This window comes from Nipponia nippon, unplaced genomic scaffold (genome assembly GCF_047370975.1).
Source record: "Nipponia nippon isolate SJK-2023a ecotype South Korea unplaced genomic scaffold, ASM4737097v1 scaffold_3, whole genome shotgun sequence".
NCBI classification, from domain to species: Eukaryota; Metazoa; Chordata; class Aves; order Pelecaniformes; family Threskiornithidae; genus Nipponia; species Nipponia nippon.
The window spans coordinates 106635417-106652099 of record NW_028262347.1 but is presented as its reverse complement, the minus strand read 5'-3'; the positions used below and the strand labels follow the sequence as shown (position 1 = coordinate 106652099).

At 41.8% G+C, this 16683-nt stretch overlaps 2 protein-coding genes and 1 long non-coding RNA gene across 7 annotated transcripts in view; all 3 read left to right on the top strand.

The window, feature by feature from the left end:
- Positions 1–3316, top strand: part of ERCC6 (ERCC excision repair 6, chromatin remodeling factor) — a 49691-nt gene extending 46375 nt beyond the window's left edge. For all 5 annotated transcript variants that reach the window (XM_087766479.1, XM_087766480.1, XM_087766476.1 and 2 more), the window contains 2 exons: positions 253–331; positions 767–3316. In XM_087766479.1, coding sequence (XP_087622605.1) covers positions 253–331; positions 767–1195 — 508 coding nt within the window. In that variant the 3' untranslated portion in view covers positions 1196–3316. The remainder of the gene's footprint in view (positions 1–252; positions 332–766) is intronic.
- Positions 3317–6932: 3616 nt separating this feature from the next.
- Positions 6933–9988, top strand: LOC148054820 (uncharacterized). Its single transcript, XR_015706882.1, has 3 exons — positions 6933–8022; positions 8692–8894; positions 9775–9988. It is a non-coding gene; the product is annotated as an uncharacterized LOC148054820 (long non-coding RNA).
- A 90-nt stretch (positions 9989–10078) lies between these two features.
- Positions 10079–16146, top strand: LOC148054819 (bone morphogenetic protein 7-like). Its single transcript, XM_087766289.1, has 5 exons — positions 10079–10373; positions 10576–10715; positions 11465–11581; positions 12773–12974; positions 14552–16146. The coding sequence occupies exons 1-5, from the start codon at positions 10079–10081 to the stop codon at positions 14998–15000; spliced, it is 1203 nt and encodes a 400-aa protein (XP_087622415.1). The 3' UTR covers positions 15001–16146.
- Positions 16147–16683: the final 537 nt, after the last annotated feature.

Below are 16683 nucleotides of genomic sequence, written 5' to 3'. Positions count from 1 at the left end.
GTATTTGCAGTAACATGCGTCAAAGTGGAGTTTCATGTTTTATATTTAATAAAGACATGAAGGCATACTACAAGCCTAGGAAGTCCATTCTGAAGTACAAAGAAGGCATTATTGTTGCACAGTAGAGGAGAGAGTTTGGCAGAGGACTCTTGAGAACCCTAAAATGCAAACCCAGTCAGTGTCTTTGGCAAAACTATCCTAATCATTTTGAAAAAGATGTTTTATGGAGTTAATTCTTTTATGGGTTTTTAGGAGTCGGTTTGGTCAAAAAAGAAACCCCACGCTCCTTTCTTCACATTCCACTTGTGCATCACCTGCGAAGAAGTGCAAGGTAAGAGAGACAAGCTAACATTTCTCTTTTAATAGCTGATATATGTGAAATATTCTGATTTATGCAACAAATCTGATTTATACTGTAGATGTCTCATATCCATTTATTGTATGATTATGTAGAATTCTAGAATTTTTAGTCACCCATGAATTTGATTTTTCATGTTTTGATATAGCATCTTGATGAAGTTTAATTAGATACATCAGTCACAAATGGCAACATGGTCTGGTTATCTGTCTCAAGACCAGCAATGCTTTTCTTCCCCTTACTAAGTTCTAAAGTTGAGACCAGAATATATTGCCTCTTTATTGTGTATTTCAGATGACTAGCTTCTGAGTGTTTGTGTTTAAGTTAAATCAGCAGGCAGATTTTGTTTAACAGATTCTACGGATCTCAAAATGCAACTTTCTCTATAGTCTGTATGTTTATTTGCAGGATGCAGATACAATAAAGAAAGAAAACTTGAAGAAGTGTAATTCCAACGGGCACTTTGATGGAAAATCTGGAGAATCATCATCCAGTGCACTAGACTCTTCATCTTTATTAGCTAAGATGAGGGCAAGAAACCACCTTATTTTACCGCAACAGACAGGGAATGAGGGAGATGAGAATCATCAGCAAGCACCTGCCCCAGCCCCAGGTCCAACAGAATATGATGAACTGCTTGTGGATGTGCGTAACTTCATAGCGTTTCAGGCCCGCATGGACGGCGAAGCTAGCACTCAGGAAATACTGCAAGAATTTGAGTCCAAACTGCCTGTGGCTCAGTCCTGCGTCTTTAGAGAACTTCTCCGCAATCTCTGCACCTTCCATAGGAGCCCAAATGGTGAAGGTGTCTGGAGGCTAAAGCCAGAATTCCGCTGACCTTTGTCAAGGGAAGGCACCTGTCTGTGTGCTCAGCCACCGCTCTCCTTTCAAGGACTTACTGTTTGTCATTTAAAATCAGGAATTATTTCATATTCATGATTTAATAATTGACTTGAGCAGTCAGTGGTGCAGCGCTTGTTGCAGGCTCAGAGCTAACTTAATTTCTGATTTACACTATTTATATGAAAGTGCCATCTACCTCATAGATGAAACAATACAAAATATCAGCACCTTTTCTTCAAAAGAAACCTTAATATAAATGGGATAAAGAACATGTACTGACTTTTTATTGCAATAAGAACCATGGATGTTGCCATGGGTTGTAAGACTTTTATTTGATTTCTGTGAAATTCCAAGAACTCTTCCTCAGTTTTCTGCGTGTTACTTGAATGGTCATGGGGCACACAATGTACCATAGGAAAAAAAAAAAAAAAAGATAGTGGTCAGCATGAGAGATTCACTTGTACCAACAAGTGCATCAAAATCATTGTATGACACTTTCATCAGTAGTGAGAATTTTGTTTTAATGTTGATGCTTCCATTGTTGCCAGCATCTAGCATACGCAGTGTAACTTACACCACTAATTGAATTGGGAAATAGTTCTGCTGCCACAGAGGTTTAATCACAAAAAATGGAAAGCCTGGCAGGATCTTGAGATGACTGACAGTTGATAATTATGGAAAACTTACTATATTACAGAAAACCCATTTACACCATAAGCATCGATTCGGTTACAGTGGCATACACCACTGGCAATTGCTTGGTACAATATTTCTTACCGCTGAGGTGACAGTAACTTGTTTGTCACAGGTTGTGGACTGATAATTGAAATCCCATGAAATGTTCATGGGTCTCGCTGTAATTTATATCAAAAACATTCCAGTTCCCTGTTAGCACTTGAAATTTTATACCTTGACAAAGACTGAGGTGTTAGTAGGTCAGAGGGGGAATGGTTTCACTGTATTTTACTAAACATAATCACTTTTTGCCAGAGACATAATTGGAGCATGTACAGAAGTTACAGGTCATATGTAGATAAGGAAAATCTCGGCCTTCCTGACAGTCAGACAAGTTCTAATACCCATTTTCTTCCAAGGAAGGAAGGATTGGATTATTTGTAGCAAACCTGAGTACTACGTTGGGTCTGTCTTCAAGGTACTAGTGTGCTACGTAAGGAAGTCTTAAGGGGGGAAAAATGGATAGATTTTGAGAAAACCACGTTCTTGCAGCAACATTAAATTACTGTATGGCTTAAACTGTATGGAACAGTTAAATATGCCTAATGTCCTTCCTATCCCTAAGCTATTAAGAAAAGGGAAAGCCGAGCTACTTCTAGTGTTTTGTTCAGTGTGAAAGTATCTTGTTTACTTCAAGTGAAAGTACAAATATTGAAAGATGAATGGTGAAGCAAGAATACAAACTGTTACTTTGTTCTTGTAAAGAAAGTCTTTATGACACTTCCAATGGCTTTTCCTCTTGTTTTTGCTCAGTGCTAAAGGATCTGTAGAGTTTTGCAAAAAGTGGTGGCATGCTGTTTCAATAACTGGTCAGTTGGCTTTTCGCAGACTGGACTTGGAGAGGGCGGACAGTCCAAGAATCTGTTGCTTTTCCTCGTGGCATTTGAAGGTGGGACTGTTGCACCTTTTTGTGGCATCTCTCTTTCTGATCCCATTTATATTCACTTACATTCCCTCTTTCAGGAGAAAGATGAATCCAAGAATCTAGGCTGCAGTTACAAAACACTTCAAACATTATAGATTTGTTGATATGACTTAAAAGGATCAGTAAAAGAGTAAAAAAAAAAAAAAAAAAAAAAAAAAAAATTTTGCTATTCTCTCCAAAGCTGTAGGGAATTTTAATTGGGCTTGGGTGTCGTGCCCCCACGCATCCCTGTGCCCCAAGAACAAACCAGGAATTCAGCTGTCAGCAAAGCGGCTGTTGACACCTTAGCTGTCAGTTCTGGTGTCCTGTTTTATTTACTATTCCAATCTTAAAGACATAGTTCCTGTACTAAGGAAAGTTTTCAGCGTCTCGCTGATGTGTTAATGTAAATGGACTTGCATGTGCTTTTTGTAAATCCTTGGCTTTTATGGACTTATTAAAAAAGAGAACCAAAAGTCTGTTCTAGAAGTCTTCTTTGGGGGCGGGGGGAAGACTGGGGTGGGGGAGCCATCTTTTCTGGTATAGTGTGGCTCTGACTAAATGATTCACATTAACTTTAAGTACATTTCCATTTTTCATACAACTTCAAATTATGCATCCTAGCAACTAGATTTCTTTGCAGTGCTAGCTTGTGTTTAAAATGTTTAAAAGACTGAATGAATATTAGTATAATACTCAAAAAAAAATATTTTTAAGTATTTCATCTCAAAAGTGTATGTGATTAAAGGTTTCCAGGCTGATTTATAGGTAAAAGTTGTTCTGGACTATAATATAGCTGCTATACATTTTAAAGTAGAGGAGTTATTTCAGAATAATCCTACTTTTATTCCATAAAGCATTACCTGATTTTTTGTTTTTTTATCTTTACCTGTGTAAATTGAATTCCTTTCACCTCTTCAAGGAATATCTGAAACAATTCCTGATTAATGATATTGCATAGTCAAACATGTTTACCATTAAATAGCTTATAGGTACACAATATTTTTTAAAAGCTTGTATTTTAGCCTTGTATACAGTTTCCAGGTATTCAGTGCTGCAGTTGGTAGCTGCTACTTTATTTGTGCATGATTCCAAAAATCACTCGCGTGGAATGCTTGTGGTTTTATAATTTGTTTTCTTACCTCAGTGAAAAGGGGATAAAGAATGATCAAAATACAGATGTTAATTTAGGAATCAAGTTGAAAAAAATCATTAAATCTCATTAAGGAAAGAAATTTCAGCATGAAACAATGAGTATAATCTTAAATTTTTTTTTTTTAAAAAAAAGGTATACCACAAGGAACCACTGAAAATTTCTTTCCTGTAAAGATGCTAAAAGCTGAGCACCATGCTACTCCAAAAATGTCATGCCAATGTAGATGATGTGACCTACTACCCATACAGCTCAGCAGACAAATGCAGTTGAACAAAAATCTAGAATGCTAAATAGCAAAAACTTGGATTGTTCTGTAAGTGGTTATGGGGGTTGTGCACACTGTGTGGGTAAAATGTGCTATACTGGTATTTTAACAACAGAAGTTAAAACTCTTACCATAATTGTTCCTTCTGGTTTCAAAACATATTTGTAAAGGGGGAGGTAAAAAAACCTCTTTGTTTTTTAAGATGTTTCCCCCATCCCGTCCTCCTTTTACATTCTTCCAGGTGTTTATTCTCCTGTGTTCATCCTTTTGCTGAACACTTAAGTCTTGTATAGCCAACCCACTCATCTCTGGTGTAAGAACTAAATTCTGACATAGAGAACAGAGATTCTGCTAAAGGTTGTAGGCGTTTGACTCTTCTGAACAGTAATGACCTGCCACAAAACAAATGTTAGCAAGGTGCTGAATGGATAGATTGATAGAAACGGTGATTAAAAATGGAGAGGAGTATTTTTAAATCCACAACTTCATACTGTGGCTCAGCCTTTTCTCAAAGGCCTACGCCACGTGGAGAATTAAGTTTACTGCAGCTAATAAATGTTATCCTCCCATATAAAGCTGTAGAGAACTGGGCTTTTATATCTGTAAGTTTTGGCTTCAGATGATAGTCACCTATAGACAGTTGTACTCAAGTCACAAGATCAACTTTGCTTTTGATTCCAAGATTGCTAAACTTGGCTAATTTTGACTGTCTTCTAGTAGTGCAATTCTCTGCCTTTCAAGAAGCCACAACAGAAGGGACAAGACTTTCAAAAGGACTTAATGGGATTTTTGTTGTTCATAAAATCCTGCAGCGCTTCCCTTCTTTGAGCTACAGAGCCACTAGCCTTCATCAGAGCCAAAAAGTGTGTTATCTGGGATGCTGCACGTACATGATTGAAACAGCCACAGAATATTAGCCTTTCTCCAGTTTCTGTGTGCTTATTGATACTGCTGTATGGAAAGGACAATTAGACGTGAGTTGTGTTTCTGAAAAGGGTTAGCGTGTTGCACAGGTTTTTGGTTGATTTTCACAAAGAATGATCTTGTGGGCTCCATTTTTGGCTGAACTCCAGATACAGTTTGAGATGTGCTTTTCAAAAATCATGGTGATAGGTGGTGGCAATGATTTTTAGTAGCCATCTGAAGAGACCTTTGTGTCTTGACTCCCCAGTTAAGGTTATGTATGAAGTGCACTTGGTTATACTGATGTTAGTCTGCAATTGAATCAGGGCTTTTTTCCTCATCTACCAATTAACTCAGTTTGGTAGTGAATGAATACTGCCAGGACCTGTAATGCCCCTTCACTAGTAAGTAAGGAAAAAGCTCTTCACAGAGGGAGAGTGTTTTGCATTTGCTAAGGCTGAGCAGATACACAAAATCTGTTCAGTAAACGATACTACTGTGTAACAGTGTGAAAATGAGAGGGGAATCCTCATAACAGCGTTGGTGGGGAGGGATGGAATTTTCCAATAGATTTTCAAATGTTACACATTGAGATTTATCAAAAATAAAAAAAATATCCACATATAATGATATACCATACTTTCTCAGTGACAAAGATATCCACAGGCATCACTTAACTAGAAAAAGCAGTGTGAAAGTTATTGTTGCAGGATATATCCTTCAGGGAAAGCTGTCACAAGAAGCAGTAATTTAAGCAATTAATTTGACAAAACAGTCTTAGAGAAAACAGTAACTTGACTAATGTTCTTCCAAAAGGGTAACACTTTTCTCCAACATAAAATAATTTTATTTTTAAAAGAAGGAACTGGGTAGATGAATAATTAAATTGGTGGAATAATACCTGACTTTGCATTGGTTTTGCATACTGTGTCAAATCTAGTAATAACAGTTGAAGTAGTTTTTGCTCTTGGAGGGAGGAGGTGTTGAGGAACAGCCGTATCTCAGTGGTTCAGCAAGGAAGGACGATGCAGTGTTTCTTGTGCTGGTGGTGGCTGTGCTTTCTCAAATGATAAATAAAGATGATTAAAAGATTAGATGTGAAGAGACCCTGTAGCAGCTTTATCCAAACTTGGCTTACTCCCAATATATGGGCCAAGAAATTACTTAAACCATGAGGAAAAATTAGGAAGGAATTAAGTTAGGTAGCATAGTCGCTGAGGTGGTTTAAAATGTGGAGTAATCTACCTGTTTGGTCTTCTCGGAGCAGGGAGATCTGGATTCTTCTGCTATAAACCTCTGGGTAACTTTGGATGCAGTACTATACTGCCTGCTGCATTGGTTTCACTATCGGATGGATGCAGTCTTTCAGGGAAGGCAAGGAATCTTTCAAGTCCTTTGGAAATGCTTCAGGAAATGATAGCACAGTACAAAGAAGTCCTGGTTGGAAAAACAGAGGTAATATGGCATCTTATTGTCTAGATCATTAATTCAGAAACTGTAGTTTACACAAAACTATCATACAAAATTGCTGAGAGTCCAGTTTTGAAGGGCTTGAGTAGGGTACATGTCTTGGAGTCAGGATGTGCTGGCAAGTCTGCACTTGGGAGTTTATCTCCTCTGGGAGAGGTATTTATATATTAGATACATGGTAAAAACACTCTCTGCTACTTAGGGCCATTTATAATTTCCCTGTTCCAACATTCAAGCTAAATGCTGAATATACACTTACTAACTCAGTGACTCTCTCCATCTACCCAGCCCTCAAGGGATTGCTATTCCAGGCTCTGGGGTGACGTCAACAGTCCTCCTTCACATGATATCGCTGATGATACAGTCCTGTTCCTTCCGCTGAGACTTCGAAGAGGAAGCTTTCCTTAGTAATTCTTAACTTTTGTTGGTGACCCTGGTTTTGCTGCCTCTACTATCATTAAAAGTAAAGAGAAGTCTGACATCGTTCACGCAAGGGTCATTCCTCTTTTCTTTTTTAAATGGGTCTAAGACAGCTGCTACGAAGTGAGTGAAATACCTTGTGTTCTTGCTCCCTGCCTGCAAAAGCCACAGTGAAGACTGCAGTGCATCATTGCTGTGTTCAGGGAGCAGAAAACTACTTTTTTTTTCCCCAGAACGAAGAGATTTGTTGAGTCACTAAACTAAGAACTACAGAACCTGCACAGAGCGTGTACAGAGAAGTGTCAGGCAGCTGTGTCGAGAAAGCAGCAACTTCCAGCCTGCGCTGTCCACTTGTTTCTTATTGTTTGTGCTAACATGAAATTAATGGGAAAAGGGAGAAAATATTCTGAGCTGAACTCTTCATTTCTGAATAGCAGAGCTGGACTTGCATTCAAGTCCAAACTTGCTAAGGTTCTGCAATACCCAATGAAGGCTCTCAAGTAAATTTTGCTCTGCCCACTATTGATATCATGTGACAACCATGCTTTTTCAATATTGCTGTCCCATATTAATTATAATGGCATCAAAGATGATGCGGCAGGCCACATAATAAATCCCACTGTTCTTACCAATAAGCTATACCTGAAAGCCAGAGGATTTTGAACTCTTCAGACCCTCCAAGCTGTTTATCCAGTCATTTGAGAGAGGGAGAAGGAAAAGCAATGCCAACGCTGAACTCTTTAAAGAATCCACCTAAAATTTTAAGTTGTTAACTATCTATTATAGTTCCCTACAGATTCCCTGCTTTTCCTCGGCTCCCAAAGCCACACTGCTCACAACATGTAAGTTGAGAGAACCTATTTTTATTGTACAGAACCGGGAGGTTGAAGCCTTGCACTAATTGCAAACCAGTACGTAGTATCATCAGTGGAGCCATGACCAACTCCTGCATAAGGCTTACATAAGTGGTGAGTCATACAGTCTTACGAAAGAATAGGGAGCGAGGCTTTCATTATGTTGTTTGCCTAATCAGAAATATGAAAATAAAAGAACACAGCACTCAGTGGGTTACGTTTGGCTAACTGTAGGCTGGAATTTCTGCAGTTGCACTACTATGATTGAGGCATTTCGTTGTTTGTGGTCCCAGCTTATATTAAACAGAGAGGATTTTGTCATAAATCTTTGCCTCTGGGGCAGAGTTAAGGTTGTTTGGGAACCCTAGCTATGTGTTTCCAGACATTAATGTCTGGAAGCAGCACCATGAGAGTAAAAATGAAGGTATATGCCTAGGGAGGATACTAGGAGTAAATGAAGAGGCCCAAGGGCAGGGTAGGGTTTGTGAGGATAAGCATGTGAAGAAGCACTGGAGTAGAAGCAAAGCTTTTAGAATGACTGAAAAACAGTCTAGCGATGATTTCTCACATCTTACTAGTCTCTTTCCATGCTCTCAGGCAGGTAGTTGAATGGATATTACTTTATGCAGCACTGGTATTAGCCATGAGCTGAAATACCTACAGCCCTTAGAAGACAACCGGAGAGTTTTGAGGATCAAAGTTGGCTGTAGCTTTATATGCAGCAACAGTGCTCTTTACACAGGTCTGATTAACCTATCACTGCTTCTCATTTTCTTCCATCAGTCCTCTGCACCTCATGTGGCAAAGTGGACCAGCAAGCTTGTGTCCTGGTGAAAAAAACACAGCAATAGTAACTACCCAAACTTTTTTCCGAACATGTGGCTACAATAGCTGAAGGCTGGAATGAGTGACAGTAGGAGGGAGTCTGGAGCTGAAGAGCTACATGGCCAAGCACCCTAGGAACTTCAGCTTTACAGCAGCAAAAGGTGAGTGCTTCCTGTATCAGAGCCATTTGAACAATCCAGATTAAACCTTTTTTCTTCAAATGGCTAATTTGGGAGTGTGTGGAGCTGTAGCCTCTTTGTCACCACCTCATTCCACTATGGGCCCACATACTTGCTCAGTGGAAGTACTCCTGTCTAACATAGCATGCCTAAGCAGAGGAGCCAGAGAACATTTCTTCCTGCTCCATAACCTACCTCCCTTTGCTTTCCTGCCTGGAAAGGCAACATGGGGCCGTGTGGCACAAGCTGAACAGGGAGTGCTGCATGAACCCTCAGGAATGTAGAATTGCTTCTCAGTAAGTTGCCAGGCTGCCTTAAAAAGGACTAGTATGCAGGATGCTTAGCGTTTGGGTTCAGGTTTTTTTGGTGGGGTGGGGAAGTGGAACTCCATCAACCAAAGTGGGGAAAAAAGGCAAATTATTGAAAGCTGGTTCAGTTTGGGAATTATTTAAGCCTTAAAATAGCTTTTCAGAATGCGTATGCCTCCCCCCACCCCTAATTACTTTGAAGCTTGGCTGCTCTTGCTCCACTGCAATAGCAGAAACCCGGACTCTGCCCCTAAACCCCACCCCGGGCAGCTGTAGAGCCCGGGTTAGAGACTTGGGCCAGCGCAGGCTCCCTGCTGCCGCCCGGCCGAGCCCGGCCGGCTGCCCGGGCTCGCACCCGGGGGAGCTCGGTGGGCTGCGAAGCTGGGAGAGGCCGAGGCTCATGCTCATTTTCAAGTCTACGTTTTATTGCTGTGGCAATGGCAGGCAACAGCACCTGGCATCAGCAATGCACAAATCAAAGCCTTTTTTTTTAAAAAAAAAAAAAAAAGTAAATTTAAAGAATAAGATTTTCACAAGTGCGGTTTTCTTTGCAGACACCCTGAAAGCAACAGCCGTGCCCCCGAGCCCCGGCCGGCAGCTCTCTGATGTTAACGAGCGAGCGGCGATGCCCCACTGAGCCCTTAAGGGGCCTTAATGGCCCGGGCGAGGCGCGGCCGCCCACCCCCGGGCAGGCGGCCATCAGGGCTGAGCACCCGGCCCCGCGCACTCGCCTCGCCCCCTCAGCCTCGGCGGGCCGGGGCCCGCGGAAGGGCCGCTGTCCCCTCACCCCAGCCCGGTCATAGCCGCGACGGGGCGCCGGATACCGCAGGCGGCCTTCCCGAGCCAGCGCCGCCGGCCATGGCGGCCCGCCGGCTGTGGCTGGGCTTGGGCTTGGGCCTGGCCTGGCTGCTGAGCCTGCCGGCGGCGAGCGGCCTGCCCCTGGCCCCCGGCCCGCGGGACGAGGTGCTGGCGGCGGCCTTGCAGCGGCTGCGGGAGGTCTTCGACATCGAGGAGCTGCCGCCCGACGTCCTGCCCCGCAAGAAGCCGCCCCAGTTCATGGTGGATCTCTTCAACAAGGTGGCCGACGCCAACGGCATCACCCGCGCCCCGGGGCTGCTGGAGGGCGACGTGGTGCGCAGCTTCGAGGACCGAGGTGGGCCGGGGGCGGCGGGGGCCGGGCGGCGAGGTGGGTTCCCCGCAGCAGAGCAGCGCCGTGCCCGCTGCGGGGCCCCTTCGCCCCCCGCGTCGCGTCCCCCCTGCAGATTTGAGCAGACCCGGCAGCTGCTGTGGCAGACGCGGGGGTGCAGCTTGTTTTGGGGGGCCTTGCGTTGTTCCTGAAGAAGGCTCTTTTCCAGTGCACGTGGACCAGTACCACTTCTACTTCGACATCAGCGCTATGGAGAAGGGCGAGCAGATGCTGAAAGCCGAGTTCAGGGTGTTCAAGCTGAAGAGGACACATGTGTCTCGATGGTCTGACGTGAAACACTTTTGCAAAGTAAGTACGGAAATAATCTGTCAGTTAAACGCTTACTTGTGCTTTCATTGTTAATAATACTGAAAACGAGGAGTGCAACCACTTACCGCGTAAACCTGCTTTATTTTTATTTTTATTTGATTGTCGTCCTCACTTTTTCTTTGCCTCCAGCATGCGGAGAAGTAGATGCAAGGTTTTGGCTTTGGTATGCTGTCCTGTGCGCACGATGGCAGATCCCTAAACATACCTATGTCAGACCTATCTCAAACCATACCGTAGTTCTCTGGGTTTTGAGATGTTTTAAAATTCGAAGCGAAATTTTGTCTGCTTAAGCCGCTCTAAAAGATAACGATAGCAATCAGGGATTCATAGGAAAATAGGGCGGGTGAGGACTCTGACCTTGAATGTATCTGTTCCTTTGGCAAAAGGCAGGACTGGACTTTTTGCAAACCTGAAGACAAAGATGTGGAAGAACAGAAGACTTTCAGGGTATCAGATGTTAAAAATAGAAAGAAAAGGGATGGTCAGGGTATTTTTCTGTACTGTCAAATAGTCCCGTATCCTACCTCTGAACACACCTAGAAGTAGATGTATATAGTGATACTTGTTTTTCTCTGTTAAACTGCCTAAAAACTACTTTTTGCCTGGTTTGGAATGATAGTACGATTTTACAGCCATGATGAGGCAGAAGTGTGCATAATCTTCATCCTCCTTGTTTTGTTGGAAGAACAATTGGTTTCTTATTGTTTTGTTGTATTGCTTTCATCAAGGTGGAAGTGTATGAGCTCTTGGAGAGTGGAAGTAAGCCACAAAAAAAACATCTAATTGCATCAAGATTATTGTCCCTGTATACAGAAGGCTGGGAAGTATTCAACGTCACGCAGACAGTAAGCAGAGAATTCTGACTTAATTTTAATTCTAAATCTCTTAAGATGACAGTCAGCTTGTAACTCCAGCGTTGCCCTTATGCGAGGTTATGTGGTCAATTCAAACCGAAGGACAGCAGCAGAGGAAGAAGCTCTCTCTCTACGCTTAAAAGTACACCTGATGCTACCTGAATTAAAGGAGAAGTGTTAATATGCTGCTAGCAGCACAGGCATGATGAGAATTGAGTAACCCAAACCTAGACCATAGGAGGGACATCAGACCAAGTATGTCATTGTGATTAAAACATGTTACCCCTTCGGCTGCCAAAGGAGATGGCATTGATTGTGTGCTAAGAGTAGATTTTCATTTCTCCTTTTTATTCTGGTGACGTTACTACAGAGCAGATGTGCGGTGTGCTTCACCGTTGTGTTTCTGGAATTGGATCATGGTTGGATTGTTTTTCTTTTAACTTGCTCTGTAGACTTATTTATTTGTTAGTTTCAAGATTTGTTTTGTAGATATCCTTAAACTATAACAGTATGTGAATGCCTTTCCATAGCAAACAAACAAACGAGATTTAAAACACTCAGTTTCTTGGATTTAAATCTGTACTCTTGGACAGTGTTTTTCCTTGCCTAAGCTTTATGGTCAGACTGAACAGCATGCTTGGATGATTAGTTGAGTTGTATCTTAAGTCATGATAGCCCTGCTTGAGAATGGCCTGGCCTTATCTATTAGTCTGTAATTATAACAATTAGATAAAGTAAATTTGCTTGATGGTGATCTGATTTCTTCAAATGCCATGTTTGTTAGATTTAAATGAGTTTTAACGGTATGGAAAGCCTGGAGAGTTCATATTATTGTGAAAAATAAATTCCTGGCTAACGTCAGAGAGGATTTATTTTAGTGTTAATTTAAACTCCTAGTCTCATCTATTCACTAGTAAATTCTCTGAAATTAATTATCTTCCTGTAAATGTAGCTTTAGGGAATGCATATGGTATTTTGTATTTTTAAATGTTGAATTATTGGTTTAAATATTAAACTCCATTGAGTCTCAGCTATATAGTTACCTCACTTCTGTGATACTGTGTGGTCTTACACTCTCATAGTTTGTTGCCTGTTCCCTTTTCCTAATATAAACATTGCTTCATCGTAATGCTGTAATAAGAATATTGAAACGTTAATTTTTCATTTCCCTTTCATTACCAGGTTTCCAAGTGGGTTGGAAACAGCAGCTCCAACCACGGCTTTTTGATAACTACAACACATGTATTCAGCAATAGAATTGAGCACAACCTGGTTAAGTTTGCTAAGAGCCAGGGCGCTTTGCAGGAGAGTAGAAATGCTCTCCTTGTCCTCTTCACCAACAGTAACAAACGGAGGTCTTCCAGCTTTGTACCCTCTTCCACAAGTAAGTTCACATGGCAGCAGCAGCTGTTTTAGAATATGAACTCCCTGTTCATCTTCTGTTACCTTCTGCTGCCTCATGTATACCTAATCTCAGTATTTACTTGCGGTGTTGAACAGGTTTGAAGTTCAGCTTTGTCACTGATCGGAGTTTGGTTTGATAGTTCTTGCTAGTAGATCACCCAGCCTCTTAAGTTGCCTTTCCCCTCAGAAAAACTGTGTTTGCAGGAAATATTCAGAAAGGCTAGGGGGAATCTGATTTATTTTGTTTGTAAAGGGGTGGGAGTTCTGTTTTGTTAAATTAGTATTTATATTATAATTTCTTCGGTGGTGAAGTTTGCATGAAAATTGTGGATTAGGTTTAGGCTAAAAAAACTTGGTGACCTGGAAAACTTTGTGAAAATGCCAGTAAAGCAACTGTAAGTAGAGTTAAGTGCAGTTTTCAAGAGAGGAAGAGGTTGTTAAAGAAGCAATTTAAACCTTTCTGTCCTTGGCTTGGTTTTTAAGCACCTATTTAACTTCAGTGACTAATTAGCATTGTGACTAAAGGCTGCTTTCATCAAAGACAACGCCCTCATCCCTTAAATTACAAAAAACCGTGTCTTACCTCTCCCACTGGTCTTCCAGTAAAACCAACTAAGGCTGGATTTTAGAGCCTGATAAATGCAAAGAGCAAAAGCTGGGAGGAGCAGCAAAAATGCTTCTGTTTTGCAGGGTTTTCTGGTAAACGGTTGCATTTGCACATTAGAAAAAAACGGGGTAGGAATGGCATCAATATTAAGAACTAGGTGGTGAAATTGAGTAAAAACAAAAATGGGGCTGGCCTGTTTATTTTTGTTTTCCAAAGAAAATTTTTATAGTGAAATTTTAGATCACAATTTAATGACCATCAAGCTCTGTATGGGATACTGTGTTGGGATTGAGAAATTGATACCCATTTCTCAATGAAGAAACTCCTTAGACCTGCCTGTTGTTTGTGGTCAGTGAATCTGCGCAGATTGTTCTTCTACCAGAAGAAAGCCAACCTATTGTCAGTAAGCTTAATTCTCTAGCAGTGTTCCGTAAAACTGGATCCAAAAGTTGAAAAATATTTTTTAAAATATTACTCTACAGGAACACACTCTGTTTTGCAAGTGTATGGGTAGAGCCCCCTGGGAGGAGAATACGGGAGAGAGAAAAAGGCTGTGATCTCCACCCTCTGTTAGCACTGCTCAGTGTAATGTGTGTTGTAGGAGTGGCCATATAAAGGCCGTTAATACCATTCTGACCAGATTCAGCCTTAAAGAGGGCCTGTGGAGTTCACAGAATGTATTTAGTATGTCATTGAGCTTTTCCTTTATATTTCTGCTGAGTTGGGGCCTTTCAGGCTGCAAAGTGCACCACAAGATTTGGCGGTTGTTGAAATATGGCTGAAATGGCAATTGAATACACACCCCTTCAGGTACTTTCACAGTTAAATGTCATTTTAAAATCTACTCTGAAGACTTCTGATGTAGATTCATGGAATAGACTTTCATGCAGAATACCGTACTTAGGAAATTAATTTCTTTTGAGAAAGATTAACACACAACTTCATTTCAGAACCAGAGATGAACCCTGCCAAAAATGATGCTTCACGTATGCCTCGTGAAATTCGGATCATGGAAAGCAGCAATGCAAGCATGAGCAGGAGACCTCGAGCTGCTGCAAACCCTTCTGCCAAAAGCCAGGTAACAGCATGTCATCGAAGGGAACTCTACGTTGACTTCCGTGCTATTGGCTGGTCAGGATGGATTATTTACCCAAGTGGCTACAATGCATTTTATTGCAGAGGATCCTGTCTCTTCCCCTTGGGGGAAAGTCTAAATGCAACAAACCACGCTACGGTTCAGTCCATAGTCCATACACTTAAACTCTCTGAAGATGTCAGCACACCCTGCTGTGTGCCAGATGAATTGAAGTCCCTCAATCTTCTTTACTTTGATGACAAAGAGAATGTGGTCCTTAAAAATTATAAAGACATGGTGGCAACAAGGTGTGGTTGTCATTAGCAGGACCTTTGTCTGTCTGCATTTGGTGTGCACCTGGATTCAGTTCCCCATTTGCCACTGAAGATACCAAGGGAGATGGCATTTCAGTTTACAGGGCAGGAGAGCCAGAAACTCAGCTGTGCTTCAAATCCTTCTCCCCTCACCATGGCTGTGTGGAAAGGTGTTTAAGGCTGGCTTTTGAAGAGCTGTGGGCTTCTGGAGGGTGTGGTGACCTGCATGGAGAGCTCTTCGAGTGCCTGTACACCAGAGGAAACCATTAAAAACAGGAACTTGCTATGTGAAGGAGTTGAAACACATTGAGTGTTCAAATTAAGGTCTTGTTCTGTATATTGAGGCTCAGAATTTCCTATGATTTAACAGGGCTGGTATCCTGCCTCAGTCCAGGATGGGGTGCAGGTCTCTTAGTAACACAACCTTACTCAGTTTTGACTGCATGATCCAGTGGGGATGTACACTCCTACATAGAGCTTTCAGGATAAGTGTTTGCCCAGAGCTAATCTCTGAGGCCTCTACCATCTGCAGCTTATGCGTTGCCCGGAAATGCACTTCTTCCCCCTGTTTATGCAGCTCTGCCAAACACAGAGACCTTCTAATTCCCCTGGGACTTGCTAGCCAGTCTGAGGGAACACACAGATCAGCATTTCTCTGGGAATCAGCAAACTTGGCTTCTGACTCAGGGGCACACCTCTGCATGGTGAAGGGTCAGCTAGTCTTTGTACAATCATTCTCTTCCGCCGTGGTCTGCTGTGGCTGTTAGGCTGTGTGGCAGCAGAGATTGCCTTTGTATTTATGCAGTGGCTGTGCAATGGAATCCTAAGCTTGGGTCAGAGTCCCCATAGTTTAGCAGGAAGAAAGAAGACCACTACGGTTTGGAGGTCTGTGAGAACATGCTGGATGCTGGCCTGGTCCTGTATCTGAGGCAAGTTTGATGGAAGGTACTCGCTGATTCCCTTCCATTCTTCCTTGAAGCATAGCACATAGACTTCGAAGAGGCCCTCTGAGGTCTTTCAGTCTTGCTACTATTTAATGCAGGTAACCAGCCCATTGCAGTTCCTCAATCAACCATTGAGTTGTAACTGCAGCCTGGTTAGGTTTCTTGTCTCCATTAATCCTTGAAGGAGGCTGACTTCTTGCAGAACGTGACATCTCCTGTGGGTAGAAACTTCATGGAGAATTTTTTTACTCCAATGAGATTTAAAAAAAAAAAGTATGTAAATGTTTTTCTTTCTGTAAATACTGATGTCTGTAATAAATTTATTTTATTTAAAACCCAAACACTTGGAGTATATTAACTTAATCTGTAATATAAAATGTTAATTTTCAAATAAATGTAATGTAATATCAGTCTGTGGGTTTGTATTGTATTTGAACCTTCTTCCTAGAGTCATGAATCAACAACTTTTCCAGAAGAGAGGACATTCCCAATGGCTTCAGTGGGCACTGTATCAAGTTCTCTGACTCCATGTCAAGAAGTGTAATGGATAAGCAGAATAGATGTGTTTTCCTTCAAGGAGGATCCAGTAATTACTCCTGAAGTGAAACTCACATTGAAGCTTCTTGTAACTCTCACTTGAGTGAGGTGTAGAGATTAAAGCCCTTGAAGTTGCTCACATGTGGTGCTTGTAACAGAGCCTGCCTCATGGAGGTCCTGAACTTAACATACCTGAGATGGCTTCAATTTTC